Below are 22627 nucleotides of genomic sequence, written 5' to 3' on the forward strand. Positions count from 1 at the left end.
AATACACTGTGTGTGTGAGTGGAAAAAAAAAATTAATGCTAGTAGAATAGGTAGTTTAACTCTTCAAATCAAGATATACAATTTCCAGTTACTTGGAATATTTTTACTTCTTAATTTTTAATATTTCATAAAAGGCCTTTTAAAATATAGTTTATACTAATTTGTATTATTTCCTAATTTTGAATCTGCATCCACATAGTGGTCAGTTGGTATAATAAAGAATAATACTTGATTCTTTAAAAAAAAAAAAAAAAAACTCCCATGATTCCATGTTAATTATTTCCAGCAAGTATAAAGATTAGCATACTGTAAATAGCTATAAATATTTGAAGTGTGTGTGGGTGATATCAGTCTATGCTCCTAAGGCACAAGCTATCTTTATCAAGGAGCTAGAGAAGCTTATTCCCATGCTTTCCAGAGAAAAAGAAAAACCTAGGTAAAGAAAAAAAATACTCCAACAAACAATGATGCCCTTTGTTCAGATCAAAGGCCAATAGAGAGAATAAAAAAGCTGCACTTATTGATTAAAAGGTATGCTAGAGATTTGTTCATTCAACAAATATTTATTAAACACACACAAAGGCACTGTTCTAGATGGTGGGACATATCAGTGAACAAAGCAGATGAAGATCACTGCCCTCTGCTTAGGATTTTTCAAGGTTCACAGTCTTGTAATTAATAGGAGAAAAAATGTTCTGGAAAAACTATTTTCTACAGTCCACTAATCTGGAAGAAATAAAACGTTCTCTTCACCAAATGGCAAATATCATTGAAAACCCAAAGAAAATAATATTTCAATCTGGTGGCTTCCCTCAGAAGTCATATTACATCATCCCTACTTGACAGAACATGTAGTGTTATGAATGACTAAAAATCAAGGCTAGGCTTTTAAAAAAGTTCTCCAAATTAGGCAAAACTCGTGGACAAAGGTTCTTTATAATACACAAGATAAACTGAGTAGCACAGTTAGTACCCTGACATATGGAAATACATTTATAGGCATAAATTCTCATTTCTACATGTTTCAGTTATCTACTTAGAATGAATGGGATAAACCAAAGTGCAAGCAATAAAAATGTATACAAAGCCAGAAAATCAATAAATATTTGATGACTAAATGAAAGGAAAAAAACTCTAATAGAAATATAAACTAAATGTCCAGCCCATTTCCTCCAAGTAGTCTTTTAGAGAAAAAAATCACACCCATTTAGAATCATAATTTATTTCAGAATGAACATCATTCAGTCTTAAAGGATTATTATTTTCCATTATATCAAGAATTATTCATGAAATATTAAGCTTCTGCTTTCCTAAAAGAGATTTTCCTTTATTCTTTGCCATTTCTGCTAGTGGAAAGTAGTAGTCTGCCTCTTCTTATTTCATCTTCATAAACTGTTAGTGCTTTATCTCAATTCTCTAAGATTTAGAAGGAACAAGTTCTTTCTCATCTCTCCTTCTCCAAAGATCCCAGACCCCACAAATGGAATTATTTTATAAATAATTTACCCATTCTGAAATTACAGGTGATAAGAACCATTTAAAGCCCTAACTTCTTTTCACATATATATATATGATCAAACTGTACATCTTAAATGACACATTGCTCAAATGTTAACTTTACTAATATTTTCTAACATTTTAATTAGTTTCCAGAAAGCATAAATATGATTTATCAATGCCACAATTTTTCTTGAGATAACTCAGTATTCTCCTTTCTATGCCAAGTAAACATCTACTAATCCTCCAGGGGCTGGAATGTCACTTCCTCTTTAAGGAATCTCTATAGGCTCCTTTCCCTCCATTTCCTAAGCACTTTGTTCACACTATTCTCATAGAGGATTCAGCACACTGCAGTGTAATGTGTGCCTTGATATGAAGGGAACCCACTTCAGAGGAAAGGACATGAAACCAGATCAGAGCAAGTACCTTAATGCCATGGTAATCAATCCATAAAATAAAACTGATATTTCTAAGAATCCTTAAAATTGATGGTAGCAGTGTATAAATCACCCTATATCTTATTTTAAATATTTCAACATGGCTTTAGAAACTCTTTAAATCTTGGTCTTTAAGAGCAGGTTGATAATAAAGAAAATTTAAAATCACTAAAAAGTAAAATCTTCTTTAAAATGCCAATTTTATACTTAAGCATTTTCTATATACTACATTTTATTTTATGAGCACAATTTAGAACAAATCAATGATGAAAAGAATAATACTAAGTTCTTTAGAATGAACAAATGTAACATTTAGGACAGTTTACAATTCTGAAAATTTAGAAGTCTGAGATATGTTCTACAATTTAAAGTAACTGAACTTTTTCGAGTACAAAACTATTCATGTGAAATTTGCTTCTATTTTTGAAAAAATAGTAGTTTTTAAATGACATAGAAATACACAATTACCAAGTTTGAGAAAACATGAACTTACAATCTAAAAAATAAATACACACTTAAAAAAATGACTTCACAAAACTACTCAAGTAAAGTTTTACAAGTTCTGTATTGTACAATTATAATAAAATCTGACTTATAGAATTTTATTCCAATATACCTTTTTGACACATTTTACAGCAAAAAGTTTTTAGAGTTAACTAGGTCAACCTCCTTATTTTATGTAAAAGAAAACCAAAGACCAAATTCCTTAACTGCCACTTTAGTTTTCTTAGAGCTATGTAACATCCGACTATAGTAATAACTTTAAAGAATAAAGGCAGGTACACATACTTCATTCTTATGACTAACTGACCATAAATAAATTGCCTGACTTGGCATTTCCTCCTAGGCACCCCCAGCAACCTTGCAACCATTCACTTAATGTAGAATTCTTTACCTTTGTTACCACTCAACCATGAAAAGCTGAAAAGACAGTGGTATTTCAGGTAATCAAGTTAATTTGCACATAAAGCACTAATTAGCATGTGCTCTTATTCACCAGATGAAAAGAAATTCAACAACTGAAATATAAAATCAATTTAGTAAGCTCTATCTCTCTCTTCTTGAATATTTTTGGTAGAGTTTTGATAATATATGTTGTCTTTAGTTCATTTATTTTTGTTTTTAAGTCAAATACTGGAAGGGAATAGAAGATGGGTTAGGAATGGTGCTACATGGATGTGGTATTATTAGAAGAGTATTATCATTGTAATCAAGCTGCTCATGATAATGTGACAACTTGTAATGAGGTTCAGGAGGAAGGGAAGGAAGCAGTTAGCACATTCTAAGAGAGAATGTACAGAGTCGCATTCAATAAATACTTGGCTGTTTCCATAGCTGGGTCATTGATTGAGTGAGTGAACAACATTGATGGAAGACTCTAAAAACCAGCAGAAGGTGTAATAAAGTTTGGTTCTCTTGTATAAAATCTCACCTGGCCAATTTATGTGTCTTGTTAAAAATAGGTAGTATCTATTGATATTGCAAAGGGTAAGGCACAGTACTGGCATAGTGTATCTGGTTGTCTAATGAGAAAATGCTTGTATGTATAGAGGGGAAAATTCAGCTTGCTTATATAGGATAAATTATGTCTTCTAGAGCAGCGGTCTCCAACCTTTTTGGCACCAGGGACCAGTTTCGTGGAAGACAATTTTTCCACAGACTGGGGGGTGGGGGGAGTTGGAGGGGTAGAGGGATGGTTTCGGGATGATTCAAGTGCATTACATTTACTGTGCACTTTATTTCTATTATTATTACATTGTAATATATAATGAAATAATTATACAACTCACCATAATGCAGAATCAGTGGGAGCCCTGAGCTTGTTTTCACTTGCCACTCACTGATGGGGTTTTGATATGAGTCTGCAAGCAATTGATTTATTATGGTCTCTGTGCAGTCAAACCTCTCTGCTAATGATAATCAGTATTTGCAGCCACTCCCCTGCACTAGCATCACCACCTCAGCTCCACCTCAGATCATCAGGCATTAGATTCTCATAAGGAGCATGCAACCTAGATCACTCGCATGTGCAGTTCACAGTAGGGTTCACACTCCTATGAGAATCTAATGCCACTGCTGATCTGACAGGGGGCGGAGCTCAGGTGGTAATGAGAGCGATGGGGAGCGGCTGTAAATACAGATGAAGCTTCGCTTGCTCACCTGCTGCTCACCTCCTGCTGTGCGGCCCAGTTCCCTGGGGGTTGGGGACCCCTGTTCTAGAGGACATAATAAAAGTAGGTAAAGAACAAAGTGTTGGAGATCCCAAGATGATACTGAGTTATAATTACAATATCTACATCAACAACATATAAGAGAATTTATGATTTAGATGACTAAGAAGGTCTTGTACTCTCTCCTACTGCTTTCAGGTTTCTCTATTTCTGGGCATCAGGGTTGAAAATAGTGATTCTTAGGCAGTTTTACAAAGTAACAGTATTTAATAACCACTTTTTGGTATAGAAGTATGTCAGGTTAATTTATGTATGATTTGGAGGAAAAAAAAGTATGATAACTTCCTAATTTTTTTCTAAAGCAGAGGCCAGCCATGAGAACTGCCACTAATTCCATATAGCAGGGCATTTCAACTGTTTGTCTAATATAGTGCCAGGTGTACACATGAGACCCTGGTCTTCTTAGATTTAAATACATTCAAAGAGCTATAACCCTCAGGTCTCCGAAACATGTTTTAGCTTACATATTTTCTTTCCATTAAGAAGAGGCTCAGCATTTGAGTAATATCATATTGTCTTTACCATATAACCATCTTTAGTCTAAAAATCTGTAAGAAAAAATGGTTATTTGCTATAAAGTAATTTGCTTCCATCAACATTTAGGCAAAAACACAAGACACAAAGTGATACACAGCTAGGAAAAATATGGGTTATCTTTAGTAATTATATTAATTACATAAAGATCAAATATCTACCTTTCTTGATCCTGTGCAGATATGACTTTAGACAGATACAATCTTTCTTCTGATATTTTTCACATACTGTTTTAGGCAGACACAGGGAATAATACACAATTCTGTGTCATAAAAATTATTACAGAATCTTTCAAGGGAAAAACTTCTCTTGAACATAATTTTTTTAAAATGATAAATATGGAAGATTATAATTATTTATAGTCCTGTAAAGGTAATAAAAATATGTTCACTATGAGATTTTACCCCAAGCATAAACATTCTTTTAAAAATTAAACATTACTTTTAATTCATTCTGGATCCATTTTTTTAGTTAGTCCAATTCTCTTTACATGATTCTCCTATATAGATTTCTATTCTCTATTTTGCTATTCAAAATCTCACTTAGACGTAAATCTTTTTTTCCTTAATTGTGATAAGAGTTGAAGTCATATGGCTGTCAATTATAAATAATATTGAGAATATTATTTTGAAAAAAGCATCACAAAAAGTGTTGTGACTTGTACATTCATTTCTGCCATTGTTCATATAGTAAGACTGTTCACATTTTTTTATTTTTATGATTCCATGAGATGCTTCATAAGTTTTCTGTAGAAAAGTAATGAAGCATAAATTATACATCAAATGAATTTCGTTAAAGTTACTTTACAATTCATATATCTTAATTTGTTCAGTTTCTTTTCTGTTTTTCAGGAAAATCTCCATCAGACATTACTGACACCCCAGTGATAAGACACTCTTGATTAACACATTTTAATTCCAACTAGTATTAAACTAATTTAGCTCACAAAATGACATACTTGTGCTGGCAATTCTGCTGATAAGCATAAATATGTAGTTTATCTTCCATACATCTTAGATATTCTATCATCAACAACACTTAATTAAAATAACGCATATCAAATACCTGTAAAGTATGAACAGATCAGGTTTCCTAGATGTTGTTTTGGCAAGGCTAATCCAATTCAGCACAGAGTTATAAGCAGGTTGATTCTTCTGATATGGATTTAGTCTGAGCATTAAAATTGCTCATTTCTATTATGGGCCTTTGCAAAAAGATGAGACTATTTCTCAAGTCTTCATTACCATCTATCAGATACTGGCTTGTGGCAATGGACTTGTGGATTGTGAAGGGGAACTATGCTGCCTTCTGGTCTAATCAACTACAGAAGTTTGAATAACATTCTATGAAAAACTTTAATGATTTGTTTTAGATCAATTTATATTCACAAATACACACAGACCCTTTTATTTTTTTTTTTTGGTGTCTGTGGGACACGTAGCTGGAGTCCTGCGTAAGTTGAATCTCGCTCTGTGCTGCCTCCCATCCCTGACTAAAGTCACAAGGACAGATCAACCCACATTACAAGTAACCCACTATGGGTATGAAAATCAATATGTGAGGTTTATAACTGAGGAAAAGTATTGGGCTAACTCAATAAAAAAAGAAGCAAAAACAGTAATTTTTTAAAACGACTCAATTTTTCATTGAAGAATGCAAAAACATTCCCCTCTTCCCCAACCTTTTCCCTATTTTATATTCTTGCTTCCACATAAACTTGGTCTAGATGAGAGGGTGGGAGACCAGCACTTTAATTTACCTAAATGTACCATTAGGTTAAAAAAAAAAAAAAGCTACTTTGTTCTGGTACCCTTCTGGTATCTTGATATGCTAGGTAAGTTTCTACTGATAAAGCAGTAGTCTTTTCAAATTCACAAGCAGCGATAACATTTGTTAAAGAAACCTGCCTATGGGCTCGGTCTCTGATACAAGTGGCAGATTATATATATTTTTACTTTCTTTAAAATGAAATGTTACACTTCATATTCACTTGGTTACTTACCTGCAAAAATGAAGTCTAAAGTTACTCAACTCATGTCTGAACTGTATAGAGTAATCTTTTCTACTGAACAGATTTTAACAGAAATTATTAATGCCCCAGAAAGTCTGTTTTGAAACTAGAGCTTACTAATTTGACTAATGCTAAAAAGTATAAAAATAAGCAAGATGAGAGAATTCAAATTGCACAAAGTGAAGTTATTTCTCCATCTCCAATTAAGATGCATTTTGAACCACGTGTCTTAAATAGGTACAGAATAAATGTACAGAATAAAACTAAGACAAATTTGAGTAGAGAAAATATTACTGATGTCAAAGGTATTTGTAATGTCAGATTATTTATAGAATATAAAAATGACAGAAAACAGGTAGTAGTCACATTTGCAGGCATCCTTAGTAAGTAACTCTATTTTACCCTTTCTTGATAAGCATCCTACTGTGTACAAAGAATATCCGATTACGCTATTCCTTGGCATTATGTCTTAAACTCAAGATTATACCTGATTGTTGGGTATAATAGATGGCACCTGGCAATTGCCTATACTCTCTGTCTACAGGTGCCAGCAGAGCAGTTTTCTTTGTCCCTCGGCAGGAATGAACAGTTTATAATAGCCAACACTTCACTCCCAGCAGCATTTCTTTGACCTCCCCAGCTTCTCTCTCCAGCTACTGCCTCATCTTCATTTTCCCTTTACAGCAAAACTCTCTGAAACTCTCTGAAAGAGTTGGACACACTCGTCTGCAATTTCTCTCTTCCTACTTTATCCTGAATTTACTTTTATGCAGCTGTCACCCCATCACTCCATGGAAACGGGCCTTATCAAAGTCACCAGTGACCACCTCGTTGGGTCCAATGGTCAGTTGTCAGTCCTCAAGTAATTTGAACTATCAGCAGCATTTGACACAGCTATCATTCCTCACTTCCCTGAGTTTTTCTTCTTGGCTTCCAGGCTCCCACATTGCCTGGTTTTCTTCCTAACTCATGTGCTCCTCCTTCCCATTCTTCTTGCTGGTTCCTCCTCATCTTCCTGCCTTCTTAAAAACAGAACCCTGGGATCCTTGAGCTTCTCGTCTCTCTCTCTACTCATTACCTGGGTGATGTCATCCAGGCTCACAGCTTTCAATATTAGCCATATGCTAATAACTCCCAAATGCCTCTAGCCCAAGCCTCAAGCATAAAACTCCAGATCTGATACCGTGCTCCCTACTCGACATCTCTTGAGTATCTAATAGCCATCTTAATCTTAACAAGTTTAAACTTAAGCTTCTGATTGTCCCCTCATACCTCTTCTTGCAGTTTTACCTATATAACACGGGTAAATGTCAGCTCCATTCTTTCAGCTGAACAGACCAAAAGACTTGCAGTCACCCTTGATTTGTCTTTTCCTCTCACAACACATACCCAAACCATCGCCAGAATCTGTTGGCTCTAACTTCAAAACATATCTAGAATCCAGTCACTTCTCACCACTGTTACCAGCCTTGTTTGAGCCATAATATTCTCTTGTAAAGTTTTGCAGTGACATCCAAATTGGTCTCCCTGCTTCCACCTTTCCCTCCTATAGATGAATCTCAACATAAGAGCCAGAAAGACCCTGCTAAAACCCTCCACTCAGAACAAAACCCCAAATCCCTACAGTGACCTACAAAATTCTACTTGATGTGGCTTTCTACTGCCTACGACTTTATATCTAATTGCTCTCCCCAGCCGACACTCCACTATAGTTACTCAGGCATTCCCTTTGTCCCTGGAAAAAGCTGGTCATGCACTGAACTCAAGGGCTTTATACTTGCTTGTCCCTCAGCCTAGAACACTTCCTTCAGACACCAGATGCTTGTTCCCTCACTTCCTTCAAGTCTTTACTTAAATGGCATCTTCTTGATGAGTCCTTCTGTGGCCACCCCATCCAGAACTTCCTCAACACTGCCTATTTTCCTTTTCTGCTTCATTTTTCTCTCTAGTCCTTATCACAATCTAACATATCATATATTTAAAAATAATTATTTATTTTGTTTACTGACTGTCTCCCATAGTGGATTCTACGTTGGATGTGGGTAAGGATTTCTGTTTAGCTTGTTTACTGCAGTAACTCTAGCACGGGGTGGTGGGAGGGGGCCATAAATATTTGTTGCTGAATGTCATCAGCAATATGAGCCAGTGCTTCTCAAAGTTTAGCTTGTAAGACTCATCTGTTAAAAATAAAAAACAAACAACAGAAACCAAAGGATTTCCAGTGCCATTGCCCCACCACCAAGAATCCCGATATACTAGGAGGCAGGTGACCCCAGGACTCTTGACGATAGTACAAGAATACACTTGGAGAAACACTGTTCTTGGTCTTTACCCTTTGGATTTCTTACAGGCCATCTAGTGGTGACCATATTCATAAAGAATAGGAGTGGGTAAATTATGGCTCATGGCTAAATGTGGTCCACCACTTGTTTTTGTAAATAATGTTTTACTGGAATAGCCATGCTCTTTAGTGTACACAGTGTCTATGGCTGTCTTTATACTACAACAGAGTTGAGTAGCGTGACCTCAAAGCCTTCAAATCCTAAAATATTTACTATCTGGCTTTTTACAGAAAAAGTTTGTTGACCTCTGATATAGATAGAAGATAAATTATTCTAGACCACCACCTAGTGATAAGCTATTTTTTATTATATATATATATATATATATATTTTTTTTTTTTTTTAATGGTGTTTTCTTTCCTCTTTTGGCTGCATGGCGTGGCATGTTCATCTCCTACCAGGGATTGAACCCATGCTTAACCACTGGACCACCAAGGAAGTCTGATAAGCTATTTTTCAAAAAGCTGAAGGTATCCTTATGTATACTTATCTATCCGACAAATCTAGCCGACCTATACCGGGAATTTGCAATATATTTAATATTTGATTTATATTTAATAATCCATTCCTTACCTTTAATTCCCCAAAGAATGGTGCCCATTTTTGTTTCTGTAACCAACGTTAAACAAAAAACTAAGATTGTGTTATAAACTGCCTTTGGATATTTGCTATACATTTTTTTGTTTCCCAAGGACATATAATAAAAATAGAGGCGTTCTGGGAAGACTTTTCAAAAATAAGATATTGGTCTAGGATGGCCAAGTTAACTTTTTCATAAATACCCATTTTGATAAATAAACATCAAAAGTAAGGTTTCTAACAGGAAACTATTTCATTCCATTCTAACTGAAAAACCCAAGTAAAGAGTCTAAACCCCTGACACCCCCTTCCTTGTTTGTTGTCCATCTAGTCACCGCTATAGGGTCTTCTGTTGTTTGAAACTGCGATTTAAAAAAAAAAAACTTAGTTACTCAAGCTGAGCAGTTTTAATTTGTTCTAATAGTTGAGGCCAGAAAAACTATTACCACAACTGCAGGAAAGCATTATCAAAGCCAGCAGCTGTCAGGCACCTTGATTTTTTTAGGCTGCTTTTATCTTTATACTAGAGAAAGACTTGTTCTGTTCTCAATATTCAGAATCTTTGTTCTTTAAAGATTCAAAATTACATTTTTAAGAAAATTAAACTTCAGTTTTATTTCTTGAACTCTGACAAATAAGCAACCTTCCCCACCTCTACTCTCCAAATCCTGGTGTATTTAATTCTGAGAAATACTATTTTTAATGTGTGATTTTTAAACTATATATATTGATAATGTCAAATGTTATAGTTCAGTAAGTCAGTTCAACTTGAGATATTCAGTATTCCACTTATTCAAATTAATAAATGATGTACTTACTAATCTTTTGGTTTGTTATCTGAGGTCAAAGATGATATCTACAACTTCTGAGGAGAAGGAAAAGGAGTTTCTCCTGGTTTAGAGTATTTCCTAAGACTAACTTCTGAAACAGCCATGATCAGGAGGGATAAGAGGAAAGGCAAACCATTGGGAGAGAAGACAATTTAAAGATTAATAACAGAAGGAAACTGAGAAGGAGTGGAGACTATTTAACTACTATATGTATAAATAATAGGGTAAAACAGGTGCTACTGATAATAAAAGGTGGTTTTGCGAAAGTCTGAATAGGAAGAAGAGTATGCTTAGTTATGAAGGTATCTTCAAAATGTAGGACTTATGTCCAAAAATAAATCAAATAAATATCTACCTCCAGAAACATTTAACCAGGGCTTGTAAAAACATTTCTTCTTGTCTTTTTCCTTTTCAGTTTCAAGTGTTAGATTAAATAATTGTTTTTCTCCTTTTTGATTCTCCTTCTTTTAAAATATCAAGAATATTATATTACCCTGAGCTTTGTTTTTGTCTTTGGTGCTTTATGAATGTCATTTATATTGAGTTTTTCTAGTCAATAAGTGTCCCATGGAGAAAAGGGGAGACTTCTTTGTATTTTTGTTGTTGTTGTTCTTATTACATTATTACTATGTCAAAGCATTAGGTCAGCTTGCTACAGTGCAGTCTTGCTAAAAATAGAACCTTTGGAAAATATACCCAAACAAGTAGAGACATCGGCAAACCACCACTAGATGGCAAAGCCGCTTTACCATTGCTAACATTCTGCGTGTAGAAAGAATGTGACTTAGGAACCTGCTGCAACATATTTTCCACCATATCAGAGTTTTGATCAATTCGGATTTTAAAATATGGATGGCCACTGTAGTCTGAAACTAAATTACTTGGTATACTTTATCTGCAACAAGTATTTATAATCTTATTCATGTCAAAGCCTAACATTTACAATCCATCATCAATGTATTATTAGTTTTCAACAGTTCTCAGTAAAGAAGACAGATCCAGTGACTAAGAATACAGCAAATGTATTAAGATAAAAATCAAAACACAATACATGGTAAAAATGAACAAAAGGCTCTACAGAATTCAAAATTAAATATTTACAAGTATATCCCACATTAGTTATATACGCAAAGATATCTACATTAGACCTATTAAAAAGATTACATTGTGTTTTTATATATTATAGATGTGCTTGATTAGAGTGATAAAAACAAGATATGGTTTTCTTAAAAGTTTTCTTGTGGTAAAGAGCAGAAAGAAGGAAAAAATAAAGTATTTTTTTCACTCCCCTCAGATTTTTTTTGGTTGGAATAAGAAATGCCCATTTCTTTAATGTAGTTTAAGTTATATTAAATTCACAAGAGAAGATTTCTTACTACTCAAATCTAGAAAATTATAAAGCAACAGAGTTAATAGTCTATTTTTTAAAAAAACACAAATGAATGAGAACTTTGTTTTGTAAGTGCATTTTACTAAACTGTTTTGATTATTATACATAAGTGTGAAGAAAATCTAACTGGTTCAAGGATTAATGCTGCCTATTCGATAAAACTACAGGAATCAAATTTTGCCTGACTTTTAGTAAGAATGCTATGAGAATGAATATACAGCAGGTTGATGCTTTTAATGCATAATTTGAATTTCTTAGCATACAATGAAACTTTTGAATAATACTCTAGCATAGGGACAGGAGAGTCAGAGTACAGACCTAGTTCTGAGGACCTATTAGGTGTATTCACACCACACCACAGTAACTGTATTTTCTTCCACCAAAACTGCCAAACTCTAGTTAGATCAAAGGCCACTTCTACTATCTTCCCACTGACCCCAGTAGCAACACTCCTCAATTTAAGAAAGTTGCTCTAAAGTCATTCACCAGTTCCATGGTAGGTCACTTTGAGAATTTAGAGGGTTTCTTATACAAATTACTCCTTTGATAAAAGACTCCAAGTAAATAAATGTGCCTTACTTCAAATGGCTTTATTTTACTAAACTGACACCTTTTGCGTGTCCAACTATTCCCCTTGATTTTACTTAATTTGATCTCCTACTCAACAATAGAAGCACTCCCATTTCAATTAAAAAAGGTCAAGGTTTAAGTCTGAACCATGTTGATATCTGTCACAAATAGATGTGACAGATATCAACATGGTTGATAGATGCTAATCTAGAGACCGTCTTCCAGGATGGACTTATTAAATGTATGGGGTATTAATCGTAACTATTTATTTTGGAGTTTGAGTTAATTGCTATTATTCAAATGCAGTTGTTATGAATTCACAAATTTAGAGTTTGTAATAATTCCACTTGGTAATATATTTAAGTCTATACTTATAATGGAAAAGAGGGGGCTTGTTCTGCAGTGTAAACAGGGATAAAACGAGAATGTTTGTCTATTTAGGAGAATGTTTTCAATGTACTTCTTATGGTAGGATCACACAGTGAGTAGAACTCAGAACTGTTGAAGCTGGTGAAGCTTTATGTGTTAATTAAAATTCTTCTTGCTTTACTTTCCTTTATTCATTAAATTCTAATAGGCTCAATCTTTTCCTGGTCTAGTCCCATCCAGCCATCCCCAAATAAGCTTTGCATTTCCTCACTAAGAATGGGGATTCAAAACTATTTTCATACTCTGGATAATTCTTGGACATCACTATCTCTATGGAACTGGATTAGAAACTGGTGTTTGGACTTGAATTATGATTGTCATGGTGCTATTTCTACTTATAGAAGGTAGCTGCTCTTCATTAACAACAAGCATTGTGGTCAGAATCATGCTGAAGGATAGGAAACCGATAGTGATATTTAGGAAACATTTGAGTACCCTGATCCCATCATGATAGGTACCAAAGGTAATATACTATTTCTTTTTTAAAAGTTTGATGACTTGAGCTTTCCAATATTACAGAGAGGCATTTCTAGGGAGACTGGCCATACTTAAGCCTACTGAATAGGGGAAACGAGTATTTAAAAGATTAGCTGGAATGGTCTCCCTGGATAAAAAGGAATGACATTTATCATGCTCAAACATATCTAAAACTTTTTCTACCCGCTATCTTTCCTAACTTAGGTTAAGACATGAAAATTTTCCAGGGGCCTTAAGTAGGAACCTCAGAGTCATCCCTGATTCCTCCAACTCTTTCCCTTCTACCCCTAACTTGGTTAATCAACTAAGGCCTATCAAACATACTATGCATAGCTTCTTCCTCCCCAGTCCTGCTGCCACTGTTCTTAAGTGGGTCCACAGAGTCTCTTTCTTGAGCTACTGTCACAGCCAACCAGCTGACAGTCTGCACCAGTCTCTTTAATGGGTTCTGTTGTTTTTGCTCTTCTTTCAAGGGTCAGTGTTTTTGGAGTCCAGGTGTATACCCCTTTACTCTCTCGTTCTGTACTTTCTCCCTGGACAATCGTTCTACGCCTGTGGATTCAGGTCCTTGATATGATGACAATCCTGCAATTTTTATCTCTAGCCTAGATCACTGTCTTAGGCTTCAAACCTGTATGTTCATCAGCCTAAGGGATACCTCTAATTGGAGGTCCCACAGGAATCTCTTCATCTGTCCTACCTCAAACCTACTCCTCATTTTGTGGTCCCTATCATCAAATCTCACCTGGATTACTGTAATAGCCTCCTAAATAGCCTCCCTACTTTCAAACCTGTCCCTCTGCAATCCACGCTACACCCTATAACTGGAGTGATTTTTCTATAAATGCAAATATGAACATGCCTCTTTCCTGCTTAAAGTCCTTCAATAGCTTATTACTGCCCTTAAGATCAAGTTCAAACTCAAATAACCTACAAGGCTCCTCAAGGTTACCCTGGAGCCTCATCACCAGCCATTCTCCCTTTAGCTAATTAAGCTCTGTTTATTTTGGAATTATTTGGTCTCTCTCCTTTCTTGTCTGGGTCTTCATAAATTTTTTTCCCTCTTCCTGGAATATTCTTTCCATATCTCTCTGCTTCCTTTGCCTAATTCATCTTTAGATGCCAATTTGGATTTTATTTACTGTTTTTTTTTTCCTCCAACTTTCTGGTTATTAGCATAGTCTCAATTGGAACTCATGCCTGTTATTTTCTCTCTTTATTTTTTTAAAAATTTATTTTATTTATTTATTTTTGGCTGCCTTGGATCTTCGCTGCTGTGCACGGGCTTTCTCTATTTGCAGCGAGCCAGGGCTACTCTTCCTTGCATTGCGCGGGATTCTCATTGTGGTGGCTTCTCTTGTTGAGGAGCACAGGCTCTAGGTGCGCAGGCTCAGCAGTTGTGGCACGTGGGCTCAGTAGTTGTGGCTCGTGGGCTCTGGAGCATAGGCTCAGTAGTTGTGGTGCACGGGCTTCGTTGCTCCATGGCACGTGGGTTCTTCCTGGACCAGGGATTGAACCCGTGTCCCCTGCATTGGCAGGCAGATTCTTAACCACTGCGCCACCAGGGAAGCCCTATTTACTGTTTTGACAATATTTTTCTGACAATGACTCTCCCAAGATTGGGTTTGGTGGCCTTCTGATGTGCTCTAAAAACACACACTACTCATTTAATATAGCCATTTTCTTTCTAAATTCTAATTGCCTTCTCTCTCTCTCTCATTCACCACAGTGTAAGTTTTTTAACGGCAGGGATTCTGTATACAACTATATCATAGGTGCCTAACAAAGCCTAAATCTACTCTATAGCTTGAATTCAGGTCACTGCCCTTCTTAAAGATGTCTGACAGTTCCTACATGCCTACTGAATAAAGACTCAAGTTCTTAACATGGCATATAAGGCCCTTCTCAAGATGCTACAGCTTATCTTCCTATTTCATTTCCAGGAATTCCTGCCTGCCCTCCCCTCTACTTTCCATTCATATTACCCTGAACACCTCTGCACAGGTCATTCTGATGCTTCCACACTTTTGCTTATACTTTTCCCACTTTCTGGAATATCATTCCTCTGCTTGATTTCTTGGAAAACTTTTTCCAAACCACTCTTAGCTCCAGTTCAGGCAGACTTAATAGCTCTCTCTTCTAGGTCAACACAGAACTTTACTCTGTTACAGCACAAATCTTGCTGTATTACAGTTATTTATTTTTAATAATGACTCGCTGGCTAGACAGTGAGCTTCAGGAAGGTACATATTATACACACTCATTTTTAGATGCCTACCACAGTGCCTGGCATCTAGTAGTAGTCAAGTGTTTATCTAATTGGATTAAAACAGAAGTTAATTCTGTTTCAACTACTCTTACCAAGACTCAGGCAGAAGGCAGGTAAGGGGAGAATGGTTCATTCTACAAAATGTAAAAATGAAAATGTATAGGTTTATACGTCTTTGCTTAACCCTAGGAAGAATTTGGCTTCCTTCCCAGCCCACTGCCTCTTTTTTAAAGTGCCACTTAGAGAGCTTCTACTAGCTCTTGTAAGTAAATGAACTCTTCTGATTTACTCCCTAACTCCAATCTATCCTTAGTAAGAGAAATAAGAGCATGAGGAAAAAATATAAAATGAGCTAGAAATATTTTATGAGTAATGATCAACTATGAACTTTAAAAGGTAAAGTCAATGGCAGAAGTTCAGAAAGCCTTGCCTTGAATCCCAGTCCTGTGACTTTCTGACTTTGTGCAAACTGCTTATCATGCTTTGGTTTTTTCATCTGTGCAATGGTAATGATGATAATACTTACTTTACCCCTAGGTTATTGTGAGGATTAAGAGTTTATACACATGAAATATTTAGAACAAAGCATGGCATACAGTAAGCAGTTACTAAGTGTTAGCTATTATTATTATTATCTTAAACAGTGATTGTTTAATTAATAACCAAGAGTTATAATATGTTCCTAGATTTTAAGAAAGGGGCCTCAAGACAGAATGTGAGCTCTAAGACTTTTGAATATTAATATAGAGTAGCCTGACAAATAGCATATCCTAAAGGACTTTACATTTCAGACTTAGTACTAGGTTCTAATTATGACTTTTTTATTCAATTGCTGTACTGTGGAAAATTACTTATAATTTTATTTCTCCATTTTCACATTTATAAAGTACTTTGATCTACACTGAAATGATGGTATGCATTAATTAACAAATGATTATCAAGGACTTTGAAAATATAAAACACTAAAGTGACAAATTAGTTTATAAGTACTTGATGTAATTCATTAACAATATGGCATATAACATTAATTCCTGTAGTGCCTTCCAACTGCAGTTCTTAACTCCTAAATTCTTCCTAATTTTCTCAAAGGGTGTTATAAAATTAACTATGGAGTTAAAAAAAAGTAAACTTCAGAATCTATGTAGCTTTGGGTTAAAAAACTGTCAGATTTAAATGTGGATGCCATAAAATTGAAAAGTGATGTAATTCTAAAATCATTATCATCTTTTGCTAAAATAAATGCGCTTGTTGCAAATTTAAAATACTAACATATGTATTTTAAAATCTGATTTTATAAATGTTATATAATGATATTGATAAAAATTCCAGTTTAAAAGCCACAAAGATGATTCTCAAAATATTTTGTTATAGCCTATAATTTTGATAAATGAATAGGTTATAACTTAGCCATAATGTGAAAGTACAGCCAAATCTTGATTATCTTTAGTCTGTGGAGATATGGATGGCTTGGATAGTTAAAATCCATATATCATTCCAAAACCTCATCCATTAGCCTTTTCTCCCACCAAATCTTCACCACAGTTAGCTTAGCTAATTGCATTTCAGCTACCTTTCTTTCTTACTTGCACAGTGAAATGGTAAAATGTACGAATAAAAATTTGACAATAAAGAAAATATTGGAAGGAAGGGCTAATCTACATACAAGATAACCGGTCTCGGAATAATCAAGAGTTGGCTGCACAGCATTATGTTTACCTTAAGGATTAAAATAGCCTCATTCTCCTTCATATATTTCAATAAAATCGAACAGGAGTTCCTATGCCTTAACATTCCTAGTCAGAGTTTCTCTGAGTACCTGAAAGAACCCTGGTGGTACAGGACCTACTGGCATGCCATCTCCTGGGGGAATGTTTCCTAGCACTGGACTGGGAGCTGCTGCAGCACTCTGCAAAGAATAAAGGAGAAACAAACCTATATCATTACAGAGCAGGCACAGAACAGAAGACTGATGATAACAGACTGTAGGGAGGGAAGCTTTTCATTCCTGGGAACAAATACTGGTAATTTCCCCCACTCCAGAGGTAAACTAAGATGTAGCAGTTAGTTTAGGATATGACTAAGTTATTTGGTTTAAACAGGTCTCTTTAAACTTTTTGAAATCACAGAACTTTAATAAGATAGTATATCTGAGTAAAATATAAAAGGCAAATAAAATGATAAAGTGATAGAAGTTTTAAGTAAATGCTTCATTTTAAGGCACAGGCTTCTGAAATGGCAACATCAACAACAAATAGATAAATATTTAAGTAACAAGTTTGAAAATGGTGGTTGTAGGAGCTGGAAAAAAGAACTCTGTTTAGATTATGCTTTTCTCTGTCATAAATAAATATAATTACTTCTCTGTCTATAGGTGGCAACACGCACATTATTCACTTTCTGATATACTATAATTGGTAGCCAAAATATAATTGATAGCAAAAAACAGGGTGGTGAGGATGAAAAAGTAATTAGGAGATTGAATAAGAGAAAGGAATTAGATTTGGAGAGATTAGTCTCAGATAAACAGATTATGAAAAAATCAGATTGAAAAATTCAAAGTCTACTTTACTTGCAAATTATTTCATGGAATCCTACAGCTTCATGAAATAGGAATATGAAAAACTTTGGGATAGGCTCTTTGTAATCAAGTCAAGGTTTTAGATTTAACTCTTACATAGAGCAGTAATACATACAACTATTCTACAACCATGGATTTCATCCCTCAATCTCATTAGACACATTACAAATACTAAGAACAGCCAAGAAGGGAGCAGAAATATGCTGAAGACAGATCAGTATGAATTCAACAGTTCTGTTATGAAAAGAACTCAAAACAAATCCTGGATCTAGTGTATTTGTTGTACTTTTCTCACTTGTAGATCAGTTTATTCATTCATGAATTAATATTCCATTAGAAGATGTAATATCTCAGTATATTTGTAGCATATATTTCCCAACATATAAATTGATAAAAATACTAAAACATGTTTATTCTATAGTACTGGAAGTTATTATCACTGAAAGCCAATGATTTTAGTATTTCCTGAGGAAACCTAGATTTAAATGTGGTTATCTAAAATGTTGGTTACCTATGAATGCCAACATTCTAAACTTCTGATAAAGCATAGAAGTATAAAAGGAGAAATAATATTTCTTAGATACTAAGATGAAACATCAATCTATCATCCCATTTTAAGCAAAAACATGCAATTTCATTCAGTGTACATTAATTGAATACCTACCATTTGTCAGATAGCTCTATTTTGCATTATAATATCAACACTGACACTTTTAAAAAATGAAAGGCAAATTGTTTTTCATTTTAATTAAACTTGCATAAAATTTTAATACACAATGTTAGAGTAAGAGAAAAACTTACCACCAAACATTTATCTTCTTTTAGTTTAAATATATATGGTTACAGGCAGATCCAAGAAGAAAGATTTGATCTACATCCTTTGACAGTCAATTATTTTAATGGGGAAGTTACTCTTAGTACTGAAAGCTAGACATAGGATGTTACTATTGTTCTAATTAATTGCAGAATAGAAACTTGTTTTTGCAATAAAAAAGATGTAAAAAGAGACAAGTTTGTAAAACACACTCACCTATGCTTTTATAGAAATGTATACTACAATGTTGAGCAGGTTTACAAAAACAAAACAGAATTCAGTGAATTGCTGCACCTCCTTAGTGTTGTTCAAAGATGCTATTTCTCCTGCAATTCTTGTTGCCTGGCAAGTATATTAAAAAAGCTTTTGCCTATCTAAAGGGAAAAAAATGTTTGTTTGCATCTAAACTAAAGTTTAACAAGTAAAGGTGTTGGGTCATCATTGGCTCCTTTATTTTTTCTCTTTTCGGGGGGACTACATTGTTTAACGGTATATAATACACTAGCTTTTTTGTTCTAAGTTCTTCATTGTATATGTTTCCTAAGGATTTTTTTTTCAGCTGTTATTTAAAAGTGAAACAAAATAAATGATACAGATGAAGATTTAAGCAAGTTAAATCTTTGAGATGCCTTCTGAATTTTCATTTTATGACTTCAAAATTATTTAATAAATTCAATATATCAAAATCAAAATATATCTTGCCAAGGATTCTTTTACAAGCTCTACAACACAGCAGTTAACACAACAGACAAAAAAAATCCTTGCCCTTTTGAAGTTAGCATTCTAGTGAAGGGGGGAAAGAAAGCCCAATAAGTGCTATGGAGAAAAAGAAAGAGCAGGAAATACAGTTCCCAGTAAAGTGGGTAGGAATTATAATTTTAAATAGAATAGTCAGGAAGGAATGAATCAACCAAACAAATGAATGGATCAAGTTATGGTGACTGATTTAAATATGTCTCTTACTCTGTTGTTGAGATTGCCTTCTACATTTTAAAGATGTCTCACATTTTTATAGTTTGCACCTATTCCCTCACAGTGGCACAAAAATTTTATAGAAATTTTTTCTTGCATAATAATCATACTTTGGCCATAACAATACAGGTGTCTTGAAAATAAAGAGTTTTATAGCTACATAATTTCTAGTATAGAGCATGATGCTTTAGTTTTCTGGTGTAATAGCAATTTCTAGGCTTGGCCTAAGGACACAAATTGAAGTGAACAGAATACTAGTAATTATCCAATTTATTTACCCAATACAAAGCACTGGTATAGAGCACTGCAGTCCAAACTTCACTTTGTGGATCACATTTTTGATCTAAAGTATCCATCCATTCTTCTGTGATTTATTGACAAGGGATAACTCCCTCCTTTATTGTACTGTGTGGACTGAAGCTTAGAGTACCATTTGGTACACCATGCTGATCAGTAACAAATACTAGGTCTGATAATAAACACTGAAGAGCTACACTAAATGGTACTCTAAGTTTTGTAAAAGAGTATATTTCTCAAACTGCCTAACTTGCTCATTTATATACAGTAGCAATAATAAATAATACATGCTTTGAAATTGTAGGCTAAATAAGAATCAAGTTTTGGGGATTAGAGCTTAATGTAGACGGGAGAAGTACCACATTTCTTGGGTTTCATTGCTGGAATTTCTGAGACTTGTCTCAAGTTTACTTCCAACTCATGAGACAAATTTATCTCATGACTTGAGGATCCACAGAAAGTTGTTGTTGTCTCAAACTCATAAAGTATGTATAATATTATTCTGGGGGTTTGTGACTGAATTAAAAAAGGAGAGCAAATAATTTAATTATACTAAGAACTACTACAAAGCATTAGTTTCGCTGGATTTGTGTGAATTCCCATTAGAATACCATGGAAAATCCTTTATATATAATATATCCACAATTATTTAGGGTTGACTTTTTATATTCTCTCTCTTGTAAAAAAGAAAGACATATAAATAATATGGCTTTAAAATACTTCTTCTAACTAAACTGAATACATAAGACTTTGGAGCAATGTAAAAATATTAATTATCATTAAAAGTATTTTTCCTTTTTACTAGTTTACTTTGTATGCTTTTAACATATACTTTCACATATGTATTTTCTAACTGCTCTTAAATCATTTACTTTGTCATGTGACTTGAATTTCAAGGTTTTTTGGAAGTGAAAATTTTAATTTTTAAAATATTTTCCCAAATCACTAATATAATTTTTACCTGCTTTTTATAAATACAATATATTAAATTTGGTGTTTTCAAATGAACTAAATTATGGAACAATTATTTGCTTTTCCAGGGATATATTAAAATGAACTTTATAAAGAGTCACCACTAAATATTTCTTCATGTTGCTATATATTTATCTTTGTTTAAGTCTACTCTCTTGGAGTTTCTGTTTTTATATCTTTCTACCTATAAGAAGGCACAAATCAATCTGTGCCCCTTCCTCTCTGTATTATTTATTTTCCCTTGCATATATGTCCAGCACCATTTCCCATTTTGCCCCTTCTCTTAAATGCTATTATATAATTGAATTTTAATAATAATTTTTATTCTCTAATTCCCTATTTCTGAATTTAAAGAACAGGGATGTATACTGTTATTTTATATTTTCCCTTCTTAAATAAAAATATGAAATAAAAGCTAGAAGAGTTCTTATTTTGACCTTAGTTATTATCACTAGTGGCCTCTGGTAGAAAAAAAAAGTTGTATATACTTCTGTAAGGAGGTTTCAAAACAATAGGCATAAAATAAAATTTTGCTTAAAAATAAAATTAAGATGCAATTGATTATAACATAATTAGCATTTATCAAGATTCTACACATTAAATAACTAACAGTTTTAGTTACTAAGGATGGTACAGAACCAGCTGCCTAACTATACACTGGGGAATCAAGATATAAAGTCTACATTTGGTGGAAAAGGAAAAAATACTTTAAGCATATGTTAAATTGTGAAGGTAATAACAGAGGAACTAAAATAGCAATATACTTATTAGAAATTGGAAGGAGGATTAAAGGTAAGAGTAGGTAGGAAGAGACCAGGCAGAGAATTGTCTTTACTATTAACACACTTATACTATTTTTAAGTCAGATATAAGTATTGTTTGAGAAACATTTAAAATGGTCATACAGTAGACTCCCTTATCTGTGGAGATAGATTCCAAGACCTCTAATGGATGCCTGAACTGTGATAGTACTGAACTCTATATATATTGTTTCTTCCTATACATACATAACTATGATAAAGTTTAATTTATAAATTAGGCACAGTAAGAGATTAACAACAATAACTAATAATAAAATAGAACGATTATAACAATATACTGTGATAAAAGTTATGTGAATGTGGTCTCTCTCCTTAATCAACTTCCTTACCTCTGCCAGAAATGCGGCAGCAGCTTCTTCAGCAGCCTTTCTGGTAATTTTTATATTTTCTGATCTACACCTATTCCTGCATCTGTGTAGCCATCCCTTACTAGCAGTAAATGGCTTGGTGTCACTTGTTTCAGAGGATCTCTTGTTGAAGTCTTTGTAGAGGCTCGATATGCTTTCTGGCCCAACACAATGCTGTCAATCAGAACACGTTTTCTGTTCATGTCTCCCGCCCACAAATTTTATGC

General features: G+C 34.1%; 1 protein-coding gene across 9 annotated transcripts in view; it reads right to left on the minus strand.

Annotated features, from left to right (window-relative positions):
* SSBP2 (single stranded DNA binding protein 2) overlaps positions 1-22627 on the minus strand; it is a 297896-nt gene that overhangs the window by 72942 nt on the left and 202327 nt on the right. For 6 of the 9 annotated variants that reach the window (XM_059916692.1, XM_059916690.1, XM_059916691.1 and 3 more), the window contains one exon: positions 17416-17505. The exons of the other annotated variants lie outside the window; for them this stretch is intronic. In XM_059916692.1, the coding sequence (XP_059772675.1) occupies positions 17416-17505 (90 nt within the window). The remainder of the gene's footprint in view (positions 1-17415; positions 17506-22627) is intronic. 9 annotated transcript variants of the gene reach the window in all.

This window comes from Balaenoptera ricei, chromosome 3, assembly GCF_028023285.1.
Source record: "Balaenoptera ricei isolate mBalRic1 chromosome 3, mBalRic1.hap2, whole genome shotgun sequence".
NCBI classification, from domain to species: domain Eukaryota; kingdom Metazoa; phylum Chordata; class Mammalia; order Artiodactyla; family Balaenopteridae; genus Balaenoptera; species Balaenoptera ricei.